The following is a 17909-nucleotide window of genomic DNA, read 5'->3' as shown; positions in this document are numbered from 1 at the left end:
ACGTCCTTCAATCAGAAGACATTGAAGATGGAAAACAATTAGATAGACAGAGGAATATTAACAATTCATGGGAGTTAAAGTAATTCAAAGTCAGCCCCTAATATTTCAATGAGGAAGGGTCTGATCTAATGAAGACTTGCTTACTTGTAAGTACAAGTAGGTTTATGTTTTTATTTTTAGAAATCTTATGTGAAATACATGCAATATATAGCTATACTTATTTTCTGATTGTAAATGAGGTATATATAATTATCAATATTAGGTCAGCAAATTATGGTTGACTTTTTGGATTGATTAAATGCCAGAGCTTCCATTCATTTCAGCAGCATCAGATTTCAATTTATTTTTGCTATTGACCTAGTTGGTGGAATTCTAGTTGGTGGTATTTGAAATGTAGAAATACCTCATTTCACGTTATCTGATTTTATACAAAAGGATAATATGGAATTCTGTTGGTACACCTTCATAGAACATTTATTTCTAGATGGATAATAATGGAAATACTAACTTCATGCTCAAGCGTACTGGAAATCATGTTTTAATTTGTAGGGAGAGAATTATTTTCATAATCTGGCATGTTTTTTAGGTAAATAATTTTTGAGCACAAAGAGTTTAAACTGTACAATATGTAGATAACTTGTAAGTTACAGTGAAGTTACATCAAATGCTTCTGGGTTTGCTGAAACATCTACTGAAAAAATAAACTCAGAATGGAGTGCATAGTATTTGGCATGTCATTTTGTATCTATATGCTGCTATGGAAGGCTAGACCTGGACCAATGGGTTCTTATCACTTGTCTTGTAAGTGTTACACAGAGTGGTTCTTGCTTAATGCCGTTGAGTAGCCGTAAGCTCTACATGAGTTCTTGCTGCCTTTCCTTGTGGCTTTTGGAAAAAAACCCACATCTTTGAGGATTTACCCATTTTTAGTTGCCAAACATGGATGTGCATGTATGGTTTGTGCTGTTTAAATCAGTTAAAAAGCCAATGGAAGGTCTGACCGCTCTTAAACTAATATTTAAGAGGTATGAATTCAGTGCAGTCTCCAAGTTGTAAAAGATGCGTGTGTAACAGTAGCTCTGGTGGTAATCATGTCAACTCCCAAAGGAACTGCATCCTCATTCATTAGCGAGTGAGCTTGTATGGTGCCCTGCGGGCAGAAAAGTTATTGGCATCTTTCCTGTTGTCATCTGGGGGCTGTGCCATGTCTCATGTATGCTGGGCTTCTGCTTCAAGTTATATTTAAAAATAAGTTATGTTGTCTGGATAGTGAGTTATCTCTTAGAACCATATTAATTTGCCATTTGGGAAAATCTGTTGAAGGAATGGTCTTCTTTCTCCTTGACTACTTTACTTTTGACAGACTGGAATCCCTATGGATATTGTAAGTCTCATTTGTCATAACACCATATTATAAGGAAGCAATGTTTGTTCTGAGAGTGAATTCTGAAAAAAAAACCCCCAACCTACTAAAATGCTATATTTATTCACATTGCTTTTTATTTAAGAGGGGAGAATGTCTTAAGGTTGACCTCCATGAGTATTATTAATGGAATACTTCTAGAATAGCTTTTTCCTTAAGCATTTTGATATCAACACCCGCTGTTCAGAAACTCAGAATTACTTTACTTGCACTTGTTTTTAGCCATTTCTTAGGCGTAAACAGAAACACATTATATTCTCTAATACTCATGTATAGCCATAACTAAACAAACAAAATTAGAAAATTAGAAAATCCTGTAAAGCGATCATACTGAGAAGGAAAAAAGACTAATATTTACATTAAGTTTTGGGAAAGATCTCAGGGGCTAATGTCATGTAAATACCTAAACCACAAAATGTAGTGACTTGCAAGGGATTGATTTTGCCTTTCATTTACGGGGGGGAAAAAAACTGTAGTGAAAGCAGGTGGGTCTGCAGTATGATGCAATGGGGGCATCAGATATAAGGGAAGAAAGCTGTTAATTTTTTTATGGGGTGCATTTCTGTAGTTAGGTGTGCGGGGGTTATAAACATAATTTCATTGTGCCAATCTTCCCATAAAGCTGCATATAAGCAAGTGTAGGAAAGTCTTGGGCAAGTTTGTTGGGGGGGGAGAGGGTGGGGTGTGTGTGTGTGTTTGTTTTGGGGGATTTTTTGTTTTTTTTTTTTTCCAAGGCATAGTCAGTAGAGCTGAAGAGAGTTTTATTCAATATGAAAGCCTAAGTACTACCTCTGGCTCTAACCTGTTTATAAAACTGTTTTTGAGCTACATGCTGAAGTAAATATTTCTGACAATGTTCAAAACTTCCACTGACAAATTAATAAACTGTACTGAAAGCTGTAGAGTCCCAAGAAAAGCTTATGAACAGATGCAGAATTATCTCTGAATCTTTCCAGGGAGCTGTTTCAAACATGTCCTGCCTGATCTTGCATCTTCTGGAGTTCTGAAGGAAAACACTGAAAACGGAGATGACAGTGTGAGGTCTAAAGGCAGGGTGGCTGTGTGTAGTTTAGTTGCAGCCCATAACGAATTCAGCCAATGTGGACAAAATGAAAGGGAGAACTTGTCATCCACCATTGAAGGGATACTGTTGGCTCAAGCAGTGTCTGGAAAATGCTGTGCTAAAAAGGTCAAGGGAGAAGAAAGCCCAGATCTCACCCATCCCATCAGTTGTATTGGTACTGTTCCCTGGCCAGATGAGACTACTCAACATTGTTGTAGAAAGTAAAGGTTCCTCATAGCTGAAAATGGTCAGACAATTCAGGGATTGACCAAAGCCAGCACAACCTGTTCCTAAACTGAAAATTCTTTGGTGTAACTTGTCTAAGCAGTGGTGGGTGTTAATAATTCAAATGAGGTCCCTTTGAAGTTTTCCCAAATACTGTCCATGGCACAAGTTAAAACAAAAGCAACCACGTGCAATCTGAGGTGGACGTAGATTGTCCAGTTCACAGAAATGTGTCAGCTGGATACTTTTGTTCAGTTCTGATAGCACTTCAGTTACTCTTCCACTGCTCTAGTTTTGAGTGTGGACTGCTTCCTTGGATCTGAGGATTAAAACATTGTAGTAGCATCTGTAGGTAATAGAAAAAGGGGAGAGGCTTGAGTATGGCTTTAGATTTCTCTATAGTTGCCTTTAATGAAGACTTTGGAAGAGCATGCTTTCAAGTCTGGAAAGTAATTCATTTCTTTAAGTATGCTGAAATTGTTCACAAAATGATTTTTAGATGAGTAAGTTTTGTGATGGAATTGAGTTTTTTCATGTAATGGCCTAATATTGACCCAAATCAGAGGAATTAACGTGCAGGCGTTACACCATTTTTTTTGTTTGTCAGTGATAAAGAAAAGCACTTAGGGAGAAAATCATAGAAGTAATATTTTCACAAATAGTTTCCAGGAAGGTACAAATTTGGGTAAGGATGACAACCTTTCATAACTTTTGCAAAAACATCAGTGACCTGGTTCATTGCAGTGTGCGTGAAGCCATATGTACGTGGCTAAAGAGGAGCAGTGCCTGTTACACAGGGACTTGTTTTCAGATAAATATGTGTAGGAGGAAGAAAAACTTTTAACAAAATGAGACATTTTGGATCATCTGCTCAAATGAAAACCTGTTTTCCTCCTCTTAGACAAGGGTAAAAGGGACCAGTGAGGATCAGTGCCTTTTGGCAAAGTCTGTCTGCTGCTTGCATCTCCATTACGTAGGTAACTCCTGCTGTGGGAGTCAAAATTGAAGTTACAAAGATAAAATAATGTTTAAAAATTATGAAGCTGAAATGACCACATGAATTTACAAGAAAGATCAGTTATATTTATGCCAAAGATTTACAAGTAGTTTAAAACAATCTGTGTTTGACATGATAAGTTGTCTTTATCATTAAAATGCTAATGAAATGGTAAACATATGAAGATAATGAAGCTTGTCAGCTACATCTTTCTTCTGCCAGCATTCCTGCTTAGCTCAGGTCTGCATACAGATTTGGTGGAGTGGCAGTGAGAATCTATTTGACCTTTGGGAGCAACACCAGTGTAAAGCTGTTCCCTGTTCTGTTTGATTTGATGATTTTGTCCTGAAGTGCTTCTACTTGTAGTTTAGGTCATCTTTATCTGATCATTCTTCTATAGGCTTTCAAAGGTGGATCTAAAAATCAAACTTCAGTCAAACAGGATCACTGGTATTTGATTGGCAATAGTTGAAGTAGTAAACTGGCAAACAGAAGTGAACAAATCTCTTATTATTAATACCTCCACTAATTAGTCTGGTAGGTGCGTATGTTTTCTGTTCTGTACAGGCTCCAAATGTATCCTAGTCTACTGGTCATGTATTAACTCTGGCAGCAGAAACACCATGGACTGCAAAACTGCAGGCGAATTTCAAATGTCTTTGCCACATGAAATGATCTGTACTCAGCCAAGGAGTACAAAGAAGATTGCATCGTTTGCAGGAGGATGCTAATTGTTTTTTAATTTTTAAAACTTTTATGCCAAATGATTTCTACACCTTGGTCCAGGACAGCATCAGAAACCTAGCTTAACTCTGATTTTAAGTATCAGTGACAGTTTTACTCTATTCTGTGATATTTTTTTTCTGTAAAATTTAGTTAAAGTATGTAACCATAGCTTCATTGAAGTATGCATATGTAAAGAAAGGACAGGTCTCTTTTAACTTCATGGATCTTTAATTGCTTATGAACTTCAGAGAAATTTGTAGAAGTTAGATTGATGTGGCACTTTATGGACTTTAGATAATTGAATACAACATAGCTGCTGTTTGAATACAACTCTGAAATCCAAATTATGTAAATCTACTGTTTCAGAACCATCTAGTAGAAATAATAATAATTTTTGCAGTTGAAGATACTTCCTTTGGATAAATCCTCTGACACACTGCTTTCCTATTGATGCATTTTTTTCATTATGGATATGAAGAAGAAACTATAGGCATGTTAGACAGCCTTTAGCTTTTTGACGTTTGTGACTCCACTTGAATAAGCTTTGACTTACAGTTAATTAAGCACAACTGTCAATGAATTTCATGGGCTTATGCAGAAACAAATCTTACATTTATAAAAGTATTGAGGTAGGAGAAGGGAGAAAATATTCCGGGAAAGTGTCTCAAGCATATTTTTCCTTTCAAGTTGTGCAGCTCAGTTGGGATAGTGTTCAACAGTTCGCTCTCCATAGTTGTAAATGACCCATCTTTCTGCAATCATCACACTTTTCTATAGAAGAAACAGAGAACAGATTATATCCTGCTATTCATCTACTAGACCATAATATAATGTTTACTGTGCTGCAGCTGTGATCAAAATGACTGTCTCGCCAGCATCTACAAAATTTGAGCTCAGGGCTAGTTATAAGTGTTTGGTCGTCCAAAAAATCCATGCAGCCCCATCTGGCTTCTGAACTCAGCTTTCCTCTTGGATACTGTAAGATGGGTTTGAAATTGTGTCTGTGGAGGCAGGATGATGAGATGAAAAAGAGGAAAATTTCTATTCTGCCTTCAATTTTGCATGTCCTTAACAGGGAGAAAGGGAGATCCCTTAATGGAATACTGGTAGTCAGGCAGCCCATATGGATTACCTGGCATCTTGCAAGTAGATGTAAATGATTTGATTTCATGGGAGAAGAAGGGGAAAATTGCTTGTTTACTCCCCCCCCCCCCCCGCCTTTTTTTTTCCTCCTTCCTAACTGGGTTTAAAAAGCTCAGACAACTTCTATGAGAAAAAGCTTCAGTATTGTGTCAGCTCTGCTTGAGACCAGAGAAACTCCTAAGAGGACTGTTATGTTCCTGGCTGATGTGCTGGCCACTGGTGAGTGGGAGAAGGAGGTAATTATAGAGACATTCTGGCAGAGGAAGGAGAGGCAGAGAGTGACTCACCCTCCTTTAGAGGTGTGGGACATTTGTGTTCCAGTGCCTGCTCCAGTAGGTGTTGAATTATTTATTCAACCCAGGAAGGAGAAACTGAGAATTTTTTTTTTGCCTATTTTTTTTTTATTTCAATGAGGGAAACTTTATTTGAAATCTATTTTGTATGATTTCAGGAAAAAAATAGTTCCACAGGCATAGCTGGAAGCTGTGTACTAGGCACACTATTGTGTGAATAGGGCAGACAGCTAGTTAAAAATGAATATTTGGACATCTGTGCCTTCCCATTCCTTCAGGGTCTTGCTGGGGAATGATTCTCAAGGGTATGCAGAAAGAATTTCAGCATGTAGATTTCTGGAAAGCTCTTGTTTGGAGAGAAAGATCTGGGTTCCAATTAAGAAAATGCTAGTTTGCATTGCATGTAAGGAGTTGTGTTCGTTTATGTGCTAGCTCATTACTTAGTTGTTGGCTGTTTTCTAATATTTGCCTTGCACTGTGAAACAGAAGGCATTTTTTTACATGTTAGGTGAAATGATGTTTGTGCAGCACCTGATAGTTACAGATGCTGTCAGAAGAGTCAAAAATAAACACGCAGCTCACTATTTGGAAACAAACCTCTGGATTTCAGCTTGCATGTATTGTCTGTGCTAGTTGATCTAATAGGTAACCATGAATTGCAAAAGCATCTGACTTTCATGGGCACCCATCCTGGCCTTTTTGGCACAGAATAATTTTTCAGCTTTAGAAAGGATTTATTCTACCTGCCAGTGTGATTTATATACCATATGTCTCCTCTTCAGCGTCTGAGTATCCATGGCCATAGGGAAGTGCTCTGCCTCATCTGTAGTGTGTGGAAATAGGTTTCTTTTAATGATATTAACTCCTACAGAGCCACTTTATTACCTCCCTGTATTATTTTTTCTTGGCGGTTGTGTCAGCAAGAGATAGCTATACTGTGTGTGATGTGGAAAGGAGAATACTATGAATTCCTGGTTTTGTTTGCTCTTGGCAGGCACTACTACACTTCCCACCCTTGTGCGCACACCTACCTTGATGATGCAGCCTTCCCTGGATATCAAACCCTTTATGTCCTTCCCTGTGGACAGCAGCTCTGCTGTTGGATTCTTCCCAAATTTTAACACAGTAAGTAAAGGTGTTTCCACATTTAGTTTCAGTGTATGCATACCAAGACGGTTTTAATATGCAGTATTGAAGCTGCCTTAAAACAGTGTGTTGCTGACACAATTTTAGAGAACCCTTTTTGTCTGTGCTGTGGTAGTTGCTGTTCCCTTGTGTAAAAGACTGAGTGGTACCCAGCCTTCTCGCTGTGAACGGGGCTGATTCTTTTTTAACTTGGTTTGTTGGAGTGGTGTTTGCACACTGAAAAAACCCCTCATGATAGAGATTGGACGAGTGATAGAATCATTTTGAGCATTTGCCTGGGCATGTGCATTTCCATGTGCTGTAGAAAAGGAAAAAGCAAAAGCTAATGGAAAAACAGGTATGCTAGGTAAGGCCTAGATCTTCCACTGACTTGAATCAAGCTAAGTCTATTGCAGCCAGTGAAGCAACTGGAGGATCTTGTTAATCCTGTATAATAACAATAAAGTCTAAAATTGCACAGCCAACCAATGTGAAAAATGTGAACTTGCTGCTTTTAGTTTATGGTAAAGCATCTTGGGTTTTTGCAAAAAAAATATTATTGCCAAAATAATGCTCAATGCTTCTGTAGTTCTCCAAGTTTATCAGAGCAGCAGTAACAAAAATACTCTCTTCTGCAGTTCTCACTTCTTTAACAGCTCATAAAATGGTTCTGAATGTTATCAAAATGCTTTTATGCTATCGCATTTTATCATTTGATTAATTAATTATTATCTTAAATGCATTGAGTACACCAAACCCGATATTTTGCATGTTGCCACTCAGGTTTCCATGTGTGGAGGTAATTCAGCATGGAACGAGTTGGCAAATAGTAAGCTAATAGCAACAGGAAGGAAACTGCTCTAGGTCATTTCTGCTAAGTCAGCGAGTACAATCTGTTCGTACGTGACCGTTGCCTGAACTGTACAGCATCGCACTTGTCACTGTAATTGTGGGGGTGATGGAAAGGGAAGCAGTGTCACCACCTCCAGACAGTGATCGGCTGAACCACTTCCAAGTGTTTCCTTTCGCAAACTCACCTTCTGTCTGAAGTTAAAACAGCAAGAGGATTTTTTTTTTTCTTCATGACTTGCAAATACATCTTGCTGACAGGCCTTGTGCTACAGCACACGGTGCTGTGGGATGGTTATGAGGTGACAAATCAGCCAGCTTCTTTCAAATGTCAGCAGCCCAATGCATATTAGAAACAGCAGCAAATATTACTAATTCATTGCAAAACGTATATGTGAAAATTGCGTGTTTATGAGGGAGATGTGGGGATGTGCATGCATATAGACTGGGGGGGTATGTGCATGTGTACAGAGAGATAAAGATTTAAAAAAGTCCAGATATATTTAAAGAGCAGGACCAAAATTCAATACAGTTTTAAGAAAGCAGTGTGTCATTCTCATCTTCTAGGCCCAATGCAATTCATATTCATTTTCCATCCTCTTTCTAATGCATTTGAGAATTTTATTTGTTATTGACTTGTCAGCTTTCCAGTTGCACTGGTTTTATAGGTGAACTTTTTCACAGGACTCTACATAAAGACTCGGAGAATCTTTTTTTTAGGGATGCTTTAGTTGTAGAGTCAACCAACGTTATTTGCTTACTGGTGGTGGTATTGAAATTCTGAGTTGCAGTAGCCTCTAGAGACAGATTAATTTGGATATTTAGACTCTTTTTGCCTATGTACACTAGTTTACATTCATCTGGGTTACATCCCGTTTGCCTAATTCCTGGCGTGTTTATCCTTCACACCTGTCATTCCTCTCCAAACTTCTATGGGTTTTATTAAAAAAGAGAGGCCTGGGGTAATTGGCAAATATTGTCGACGCAGTGTCTACTTCCTCCCTTGGAATTCTCGATAATTATATAAAATCATGCTGCTATGCACCACAGACACTGCATGTTTAAACTCTATTTTTGAGGAACAGTGGTTCAGTACTACTCTATTTCTAATTCACAGACTTTGCCATTTATCTTGCAAGTATTGATTTTCCCTAACAGTCTTTTACAATGGACTCTAAAACTCATTGGAAAACTAAATCATTCATGGTTATCTACCGACAGGCACAGTGAACACCAGCTGTCATGCACTTCCTTTCTTTCTAACTTAGCACAACCTTTGCAAATGTAGATTTCTATGTTTGTGTATATATAATCTTTTTTTTTTTTCACTGTAAAGTGCTGGGGGGAGTATGTAAAGGTTTGTAAAAAGCCTTTTTCTAGAAGATCAAGTTTGAGTGAGTAGAAGCTAAATTCAGTTGACCCATAATGTATGTGTCATCCAAAGCGCTGTAATTTTTCATCGTGTGCAGGAATAGAATATTAGAAGAGCTTTTCGTCCCTTCCCCGAAAAAAAGCCATTATTTGCCTTATGGATCAAACGGGAAATCTATGTGCTTCACTCATAAGATGGCTTGTCAGGGACTGCAGAGAGTGAAACCTCTGTGTGCAGCACTCAATCTCTTTGCCTTCAGTAGGACTGAGGGGACCCTGCAGCACATGCCAGGGCACTGTTCATGCTTGCATGTGTTCACTGAAGGTGGCAAAAAGAAATGTGGTCTCAAGAGAAAACTTCTTTGGATCCACCTGTTCATTTTCAATGGCAGTCAGATATAGAAACATTTTTCTAAACCTTGCCAGGAGGTAGTTTCTAACTTAATTTCAGTGGCCTGAAAAAAGAAAAGTTTCTGCTTAGGAGCTTGTTACAGTAACTACCAGGGCAAGAAAAACAAGGTAAAATATATTGACTACAAACATGTTTAAAGGAACACCCCCTATGGTGTTTCCAAAAGAACTTCTCTTATTTATGGAAATATATTTAAAATCTGGGGTAAACCCTTTCCTATATAGCTAACTTTGACAGTTTTAAATTCTGAAAACATCTGTGATGCTCCAGATGAAACATCAGTGTTCCCATTTCGTTTGTGAAAGTGTTCTGATCACTTGCTTCTCTCCACATGGGGTACTTTCAAATGAAGCACTGAGCAGACCCTGATTTTTTCTAAAAGAAATGCCTACCACAAGTATATCTTATTTTCTTGATGGAATTGTGTGATTTAGTTTAAAATGCCTCCCTTCTGTTTCTCCTGAAAACATTAATAGTTCTAAAAATTCTGTGGACCTATGTATAGTACTTACCAATTCATGCCCCAATTAAATTTGTCTTTGTTCCTTAGGACTTGCTTATTATATAGGAAAAATTAATTGGGGAATGATTGCACTAACTCCTTGGATATATGCCTTTATTCCACAGTAAGGGTGCCTTTTTGTTTCAACAGATCAGCCAGAAAGGGATCTTCTAAGGGCAGAATGAAGGATTCCAGGCAGGAGAGGTATTGCAGAATACGTGCTCTCTTCTTTCCTGGCCTTTTCACAGCACCAGCAAATAGTTTTGTCAAAACAGGACAGGCATGATCAGGCTGTCACAGCCTGAACCTGAGTTGCTGCACAGGATAAACCCTCTCTCAGAAGTGCTGCAGCAGCAGGTCCAAAGGTGTCATCATGTTTGTCCTGGCATCAAGTTCTAAAAGCTCTTGCGCAGTTACTCATACCCCTCTGCCTGAAATGCATAGCTTGAATCAAATTCTCAGCTGGTATTACTTAAAATGTTGTTCTTGCTTATAGCAGACAACTATGGGAGACAGCATTATAGGAACTTCCCGAATTGGTACCTCCAATTTGGAATGGATGTGTACAAAAAGGTATTGTTTAAGCGGAGTTCTTTTTTAGCACGCTAAAATGACTTCAATGATTCCTTAACATGTAATGTCTTGCATATTGATTACATTTAAAGATCTGTAAGACTTCAAAGTAAAGTGCATAAAGTCAGTGGAAATCAAAGTTAAGATTACTGTGGTCCCCATTGTGCATTCATTATAATGTAATCTTGAATTTGACACTTGCTGGCTTCCACCACACAGCTTCACATTCTCTACCATTCTTTCTCTACACCTCCCTGATTCTTTGTCTCATGTCATCCATCTTGTGGACTGAATGAAGAAAGGATGCTTTGTGATCACATCATGGAAGGTTATCATGGTGCATGCACTAAAGTGGCTGAAAGCCAGGATTTATCTTGAAAGGCAAAGTTAATGATCACTGTCTGCATCTCCCTATAAAGGATGTATACGCCCCAGAAAAAAAACCTCAAAACTCCACTGCGTTCTACCTTGTCCTGAAATGAGCAGCACTACATGATTCAAATTTAGTCGAAGTGGTATAGCCATGGACCTGTCAGTCTGCACAAAAGCAGTATCAGCAACTTCTCAGATTCTATCATCATAGAAAATAATCAGCAATTCATATGCTTCCTTCTGAGTTTGTTATGGCCTCAGGGGTAATCAAAGATTATAGCATCTCTTGTAGCTTTCACATTAGTGAAATATTTTCCATCTAACTAGCCCATGATTGGTTTCTAAATGCTGGTTCATACCTTCATATTTTAGAGGACACACAGGTTAATGTGGCCTATTTACTGCTTCAGTGTCTATTTCTCTTCAAGTAGGTTTATGCTGATTCTTTATATTAGAGTTCCCTCAGTCCCCTTGCAAAGTGGACCAGAAGTATTTTACATCTGCCAGTGAAGGTGAGCCAGCTGGAATGGGCTACAGGAAGGGAAAGAAGAGCTGACTAGTAACTTAGTCAGAAATCTCTGTCTCTTCTCCAGCATTAGCCTTGCTGGACTAAGTATCCCTGGCCTACCCCCAAGACAACTACTGGGGAGAACTAATTTGCTCTTTCCTCTTCTGCGTTTTCAATTATGCCCCTCATTTTTATTTGCTACCTATCTAGTTCTCATTTGAAGGGCCCAGTAATCAGCCGAGGCAGAAGCGGAGGTCTGCAGATAAGAGCGCAGGGCACTCCTATCGCCAGCTTCCCTCGCCCCTCTGCGCCAAGTGCCTCTTCTGCATTTGGCACAGCGCCGCGGCTTGGGAGCTTGCCGTTTCCTTAGCAGGGTCTGAATTCAGCCACTTAATGCCCTGCCACAGTGCCAAAGTACGCTCTGGAGCTCAGGATTGTATACAGGAGGAGCAAATTACAGATGCAGCCAATTGGATGTTGCCAACCTGTTATCTGTGGACCTCTTTACTGAAGTAGCCTGTCCGTGTGCTCTGATTTCCCTTTTTCCCTTTTGTGAAGTGCTGGAGGGGATTGACCTGCTCTGCTCCTCTCCCTCTGAAACACTCTGCTCCAGAGAGCCGGTGAAGTTTTGTAAGAGCTATACTTTACACTCATTAACTAACAGCACAGAAAGGAAATGTAAGCAACTAACTTAGAAGGAGAGGTGTTTTGTGGGGTAGCTGGGTATTTTGTTTGGGGTTTTTTGGTTGTTTTTTTTAATCAAGAAACGGCAAGGTTTTTTTCTTACAGACATTTTATACCCCTTTTTATAGTCATGCAGGCACAAAAGGCACTTCAGGTTTGCCTTCTGTTGCTGTGTTGAGCACTTAAGAACATTCCTATTTCACTTTTTGTTATTATGGATATAATAGTTCATGTTTTCCAAGTCATAGCCAGAATCCCCCAAACTACAACATGAGGAATCAGCCTGTTACCTTTCATAAAGAGAATAAAAGAGAATAATCAGTGTTTTCCCAGATATTTACAGGTGAGGAAAGCAGAGGTTCAGGAACCACATAATAAAGCCCAAATTCTGGCCGCACAGACCTCTGCTTTGTGGCTAGTCTTTGCTTTCTCCTCTGACTCTCTTCTCCTCTCACAGTACCTGGCTGCAGAGTCCCTTTACCCACCATGTCTTCCTCTTTTCAGTTTCCTGTAGTCCCTTTTCTTTGTGTCCTTAGGCTTTTTGTACCATGACAGGAATTCCTCCTTGTCTTTCTATGGCTTTGATGCAAACCAGCAGAGACCTCTTTCAACTGTGGTAGCAGTTTTTAGAAAAATTCTTCTCAGCCTTTGGAGGCCCTGAAAAATACTTATTTAAGGTGGTATATTTTTCCCACAAAGTACTTGAGCCATTTCTGCTGAAACTTTCAAAAAAGATTGAGCTTGAAGCAAACACCTGGTAAGATACACAGAGTTAGATATGGGAAAAAAAAAAAACCTGCTGCCAAAAGCAGGGAGTTGTCAATCAATCTTTGACAGCTTTTACAGTTTGTGCTATTTTAACATAAAGATGCAGGTTCCCTAGTTCCTGTCAGGAATCTCTTCAAAGAGCAACTCTTAGTTAAATGGGTGAGCCTAAGTAAGTACTTTTCTGCCTTGTTTCTAGTCTTTAATACATATTAGTCTCAGGAAAAAAAATCTTACTTAAAATAATACAGACTGGCTTTAAGGGGGAATCTCTTCAAACATTAATTATTGTTTAAAGTTTCCCGTTACTTTGTATTTTCTCTAAGAGGAATGGGATGAATAAACTTCCTCCTGTCAGTTCGCAGATCAGCAGCCAGACAGGAAACCCTGTCTCTGAGGAGCAAGTGCGCTGACATGCACTGCTGAGAAGCAGGAATCGCCAGCTGCGGTAGCCCTTCCCTACCGCTTTACAGGACCTAGGTGTCCATGGTGTGGTTTCTGAGAAATGGTTCCTAAATTGCCGCACTACTTCCATTGTTGTGCGTACAAGTAATTAGGTCATCAGCTTAATTCTGTAAAGAAATACAGTTTCTGCATACAAGTCCTACCGTTTGCTGAGTCCTCCAGAAAATCTGTTCCTTAGCTACGTGTTTCACCTCTGTCTTTACAGAAAGCTTGGAGCTAGTCTCTCGGACACTTCAACAGTATTTATTTCTTTTACTGGTCAGCATAGGGAAAAGCTAAGAAGCCTTTATCTTCATTGAATTGCTTTCTTCTCAAGTTAGTAGTATGTCCATGACACAAGGAAGCTGGTTAAAGTGAGAGGGTTGTTAGCCATAAATATTTTAGGCATTAGACCACTGAAGGATGTTTTGCAAATAGACTGTGAGGAAGACATCTCCCCTCAAAGCAAGCAGTCGCAAAATTGTAGTTTAAGACAAACAGGGCATACGTGTTGCACCACTGTGCTTATAAAGGTTTTGCTAGTTTCTAATTGTAAGTCTTGTCCTAAGCAAAATTCTGGAGCACTTTTAAGAAATCTAAATTCTCCATATGTCTGATGAATACAGAAGTGGTTGCTTTTGCAGCACGCTGGCTGTACATGGCTGGCTTTCCTGCTCTCCCTTAGACCTTCGTCACATTGTTCTGTGAGAAACTAAGAATTACTGCAATAATTATTAATTAATAAATGATAAGAATGTAGCTAAGAATTAATTCTTGTACTCTTTCTTTCTGAATGTGGATATAGCTAGTGGTCTTTTAATCCAGATACAGTCAATTTTATGACAATTTAAAAGTACTGGATGGCAATTTAAAGTCATAGTTTGAAACCTGTCTTTCTTTAGCATGCCTGAAAACCAATGATACACAGGTTCGAAGCACTGACCAGCTCATTTCAACTACCAGAGCAAGGCTGATTTGAAGATCTGTGCCTTTCAAACCAGTCGTCTTTGTATTCAATCTGTTTGGTCTCACAGTAGAGATACCACAAACTTCAGCTGCTTCCCCAGGTTAACAGTAGGGAAAGAGGATCAGATTTCTTGCTCATGTATTTGTTAGAAGAGACAGGTTTCTACCTTGCTTTGTGTCTCATTTATGTACATTTAAAGAAAAAAAAAACAAACCACCAAACCAAAAAAACACCCCAGCAGACGTTGATACTACACTAAGTTTCAGGACAGTTTTCATTAGAAATGGAATTTTCCTTTAAAGATTCATATCTAAATACAGCACTTTTTTTAATCAAAAGCATTTTAAAGGCTGTTTGTGTAGTGTGTGGTACTGATAAAAAAAAACTCAAACCCCAAACCAGAAACATCATTATTGATTTTTAAATGAAGAAAGCCTATTATTCCTTACTTACTGTGAAGAGATGACAGCTGTCAGCTAGCATACTTATGCAATTCTCAGTTCTGATTTGCTTCTCATTTATATTCGCCATTTTATACATTTATATTCAAATGTATATATACACATATAATTTATCCTCTTTTTAGATTTTTTTTTTTCAGTATGTGACAGGTAATGATATTAATTCATTTCAGAAGACTAGGCTTCCTGTGTCTTTCTTCTCTCCTCTTCACAGTATTAATCAAGGCCATGAATTTGTCCCTAACCTCTCTTTGCACAGTTCAGAACTGTAGAGGAACTGCAAATCTACCTATGGAATACCACTCATCTTTGTGGTGTTGGTGTTCTGGAGCAGGCTGGGAGCAAGAAAACTGTCAGCAAAACTTAGAGCAGACCCTTGAGAAGAAAAGGGTCATATCTAAGGACCATGTCAAAGATGAAAGCAAAAATCAGGAATCTTGTTTACCCCACATGTTATCTAAGCTGCTTTTCTGGCTACAAACTCCTAGGCTTGAGTCATTTAGCAGGATTCTACTGAAAGGCAATTTTTCATATTTTACCTATTCATATTATTTTACTGTCAGATGGTAATAGGTAGTGTAACAAGAATAGCTTTGCTCACAGAGTATGTTATTGGTTTGATTTTTGGCAACTCTCAAACTGTAGTATGTTTTTATTTTTTTGCTGGATCTAGAGGCAAGATGTTTTCGGTAGTGTTTTTTTGTTTAGCTGAACACAGCCACGTGTTCTGAATAACAGCAACGTTAATAATAAATAGCAGTTATATAGCATCTTCCATCAGAAGATTTTGAAGAGTTGTAAACATGTTATTTAGACCTTTCAGCTTTTTCGTGAGGTTGCAAATATTTTTATCCCCATTTTACAAATGAATAATATAAGGCTCAGGCGAAGTGACTCATGTACAGTTAAACTTGTGAGCCATCACAAGGGAAATTGTAATATTCCTTGAGTATTAGTTTAACCACTGGGTTTGTACTTTTTTCTTTTCCTCAGGTTTGGTCTGTCATGGTCCTAAAAGTTCACCTTACAGATACAAAGTCTTGTACTATGGTAGAGGAGTAATCTGGATGGATTAAAAAAGAAGCTGCTGATTACTTAAAGCTGGTTCAGTTTAGTATAAAAAAAGCATTCAACCTCAGATACTTGTTTTTTTCCTCATTCCCCGTTTGCTTGGGGGGGAATTCTCTTTTATGCCAAAACATTTTCAGCAGCTTTCTGTTTCTTTTTCACCTACAAAAATCTCCAATGTTGTCTGGAGCCGAAAATTTTACATTTTTCTACCATAAGGTTAAATCTGTTGTTGGTGTTCACATTGCAAACACCATCCTTTCATGTATTTATATCCTCACTTGAGAATAAGCCATCTCAGAAACAGAGATCAGATTAAGATTTTTTTGCTGTGGTGTTTCACCAGTTCGTTCTTTCTTTGGGTTAAGTCTTTCTACAGGAATCAAATATTAAATTTTAATAATCTTTTACACGACAATTTCTAAAACAGCAGTGGTATTTAATTTTTAGAACACTTTTTCTAAGGCTCTCCTAATCATGATTTTTCTAAACCAGCAATTATTTTTAGCATGCAATAAATAGCATGGATTAAGGGAAGGAAGGGCAGAGGATATATTCCCAGCACTGAAAAAATAATAGTAAAAAAGAATGAAAAGGTGTTTTCTCAAGTCTCTTTTGATCTCTGTGCTTAATCATACCATGTTATATGGTGAGAAGAAAGGGGTAGGGAGAGATTAGGGTTATTTACCTGATTATTTTTTTTTTTTTTTAATATCAGAGTTTCTTGATTTAAGCCAGAGAAGTGCAAAGATGGAGGAGAACAGAAGAGCAAAAGATTAGAAAATCCCTGGTTTTATTTCAGTTGGACAGTGTAGAATGTTTTTCCTTTTGCTTATGTTGGTCTGAACCACTGTTTTGGACTGGTTTAGGAGAAACAAAATTCTACTGAGAAGGCTGGGATTCATCCTTGGCTTCCTGAGCTTGGTCTGACAAAGTCTTGCAAATTAGACTTTCTAAGTGAAAACCCTATTGAAAGCAGTCTCTGCTTCAGCATGATTCCCAGTTTGGTCATATTTTGGCCAGCTCCCTCTTCTGGGTTGGGTGAGAACACATCCTAAGATAGAGAAGGATGTGTGATGGTGAAATTTGTGCTAGCACACAAGATGGGTAAATGGGCATGTCAGGAAATATTTAGGGCTGTGCTTCCCAATTCGATGCTGAGGCAAGAAGATTAATGCATTTCTTGTGAAAACAAAAAAAGATGTAATTAAGTAGGTAAAGAGAAAGTTTATTTGAGCATATTGTTCTAATTTTTAGTACCTATGTTTCAATAGCATATTGAAAATCTGAAAAGGGGTCAGAGAAAACCTACCAAAAACCTATCAAGGCTTTTATAGTGAGAGGCTTAAGGAACTTATTTGGTTTACCAAAGAGAAGGTTAGGAGCTGATCTGATTGCAGTGTACAAGTGCCTACACATTCAGAAGGTATCTGAGATTAGGGTGACCTTTAATAGTGAAGTACAACTACATCAAGCGGTTTATAATAGACATGGTAAGATATGGATTTTACCTGTGGGAATAATCAATTATTAGCATTGCTTCCCCAGTGATGTTATAAATTTATCTTTGTTGTAAACTTAAATCAAGGTGTTGGGGGGGGGGTTTCCCCAAAATTTAGGTACTGGTTGACCACAAATTATCAGACATCATAATAGGAAAGGCTGAAACTCTCCAGTGCATGAAATTGTCATGCATTTTTCAGGAAATTGGACGTAATGGTTCCTTCTGGCCTAAAACAAACCTGTAAATTGCTGCAGATACCGCTTTCACTATTCTGTGTCATTGCAGATACAGACACAGTGAGAGAATCATCCCCTTTTTCATTTTTCCATGCAAGCTGGACTTTAAAAGGGAAAGATACAAGAGGGTAGCACGCCAAGTGGCTCTGCATTATGCTATAGGACTAGACATAAAAAAGTAGGGAGGGAAGCCTATCT

The 17909-nt window shown here is 38.4% G+C and overlaps 1 protein-coding gene across 1 annotated transcript in view; it reads left to right on the top strand.

Annotated features, from left to right (window-relative positions):
* The window catches only part of ZNF385B (zinc finger protein 385B), a 169652-nt gene that overhangs the window by 106394 nt on the left and 45349 nt on the right, over positions 1-17909 (top strand). The window contains exon 3 of the mRNA XM_072874545.1: positions 6865-6995. Within this exon, the coding sequence (XP_072730646.1) occupies positions 6865-6995 (131 nt within the window). The remainder of the gene's footprint in view (positions 1-6864; positions 6996-17909) is intronic.

This window comes from Ciconia boyciana, chromosome 10, assembly GCF_034638445.1.
Source record: "Ciconia boyciana chromosome 10, ASM3463844v1, whole genome shotgun sequence".
Lineage (NCBI taxonomy): Eukaryota > Metazoa > Chordata > Aves > Ciconiiformes > Ciconiidae > Ciconia > Ciconia boyciana.
The sequence above is the reverse complement of the archived record's forward strand: the minus strand, read 5'-3'. Positions and strand labels throughout refer to the sequence as shown.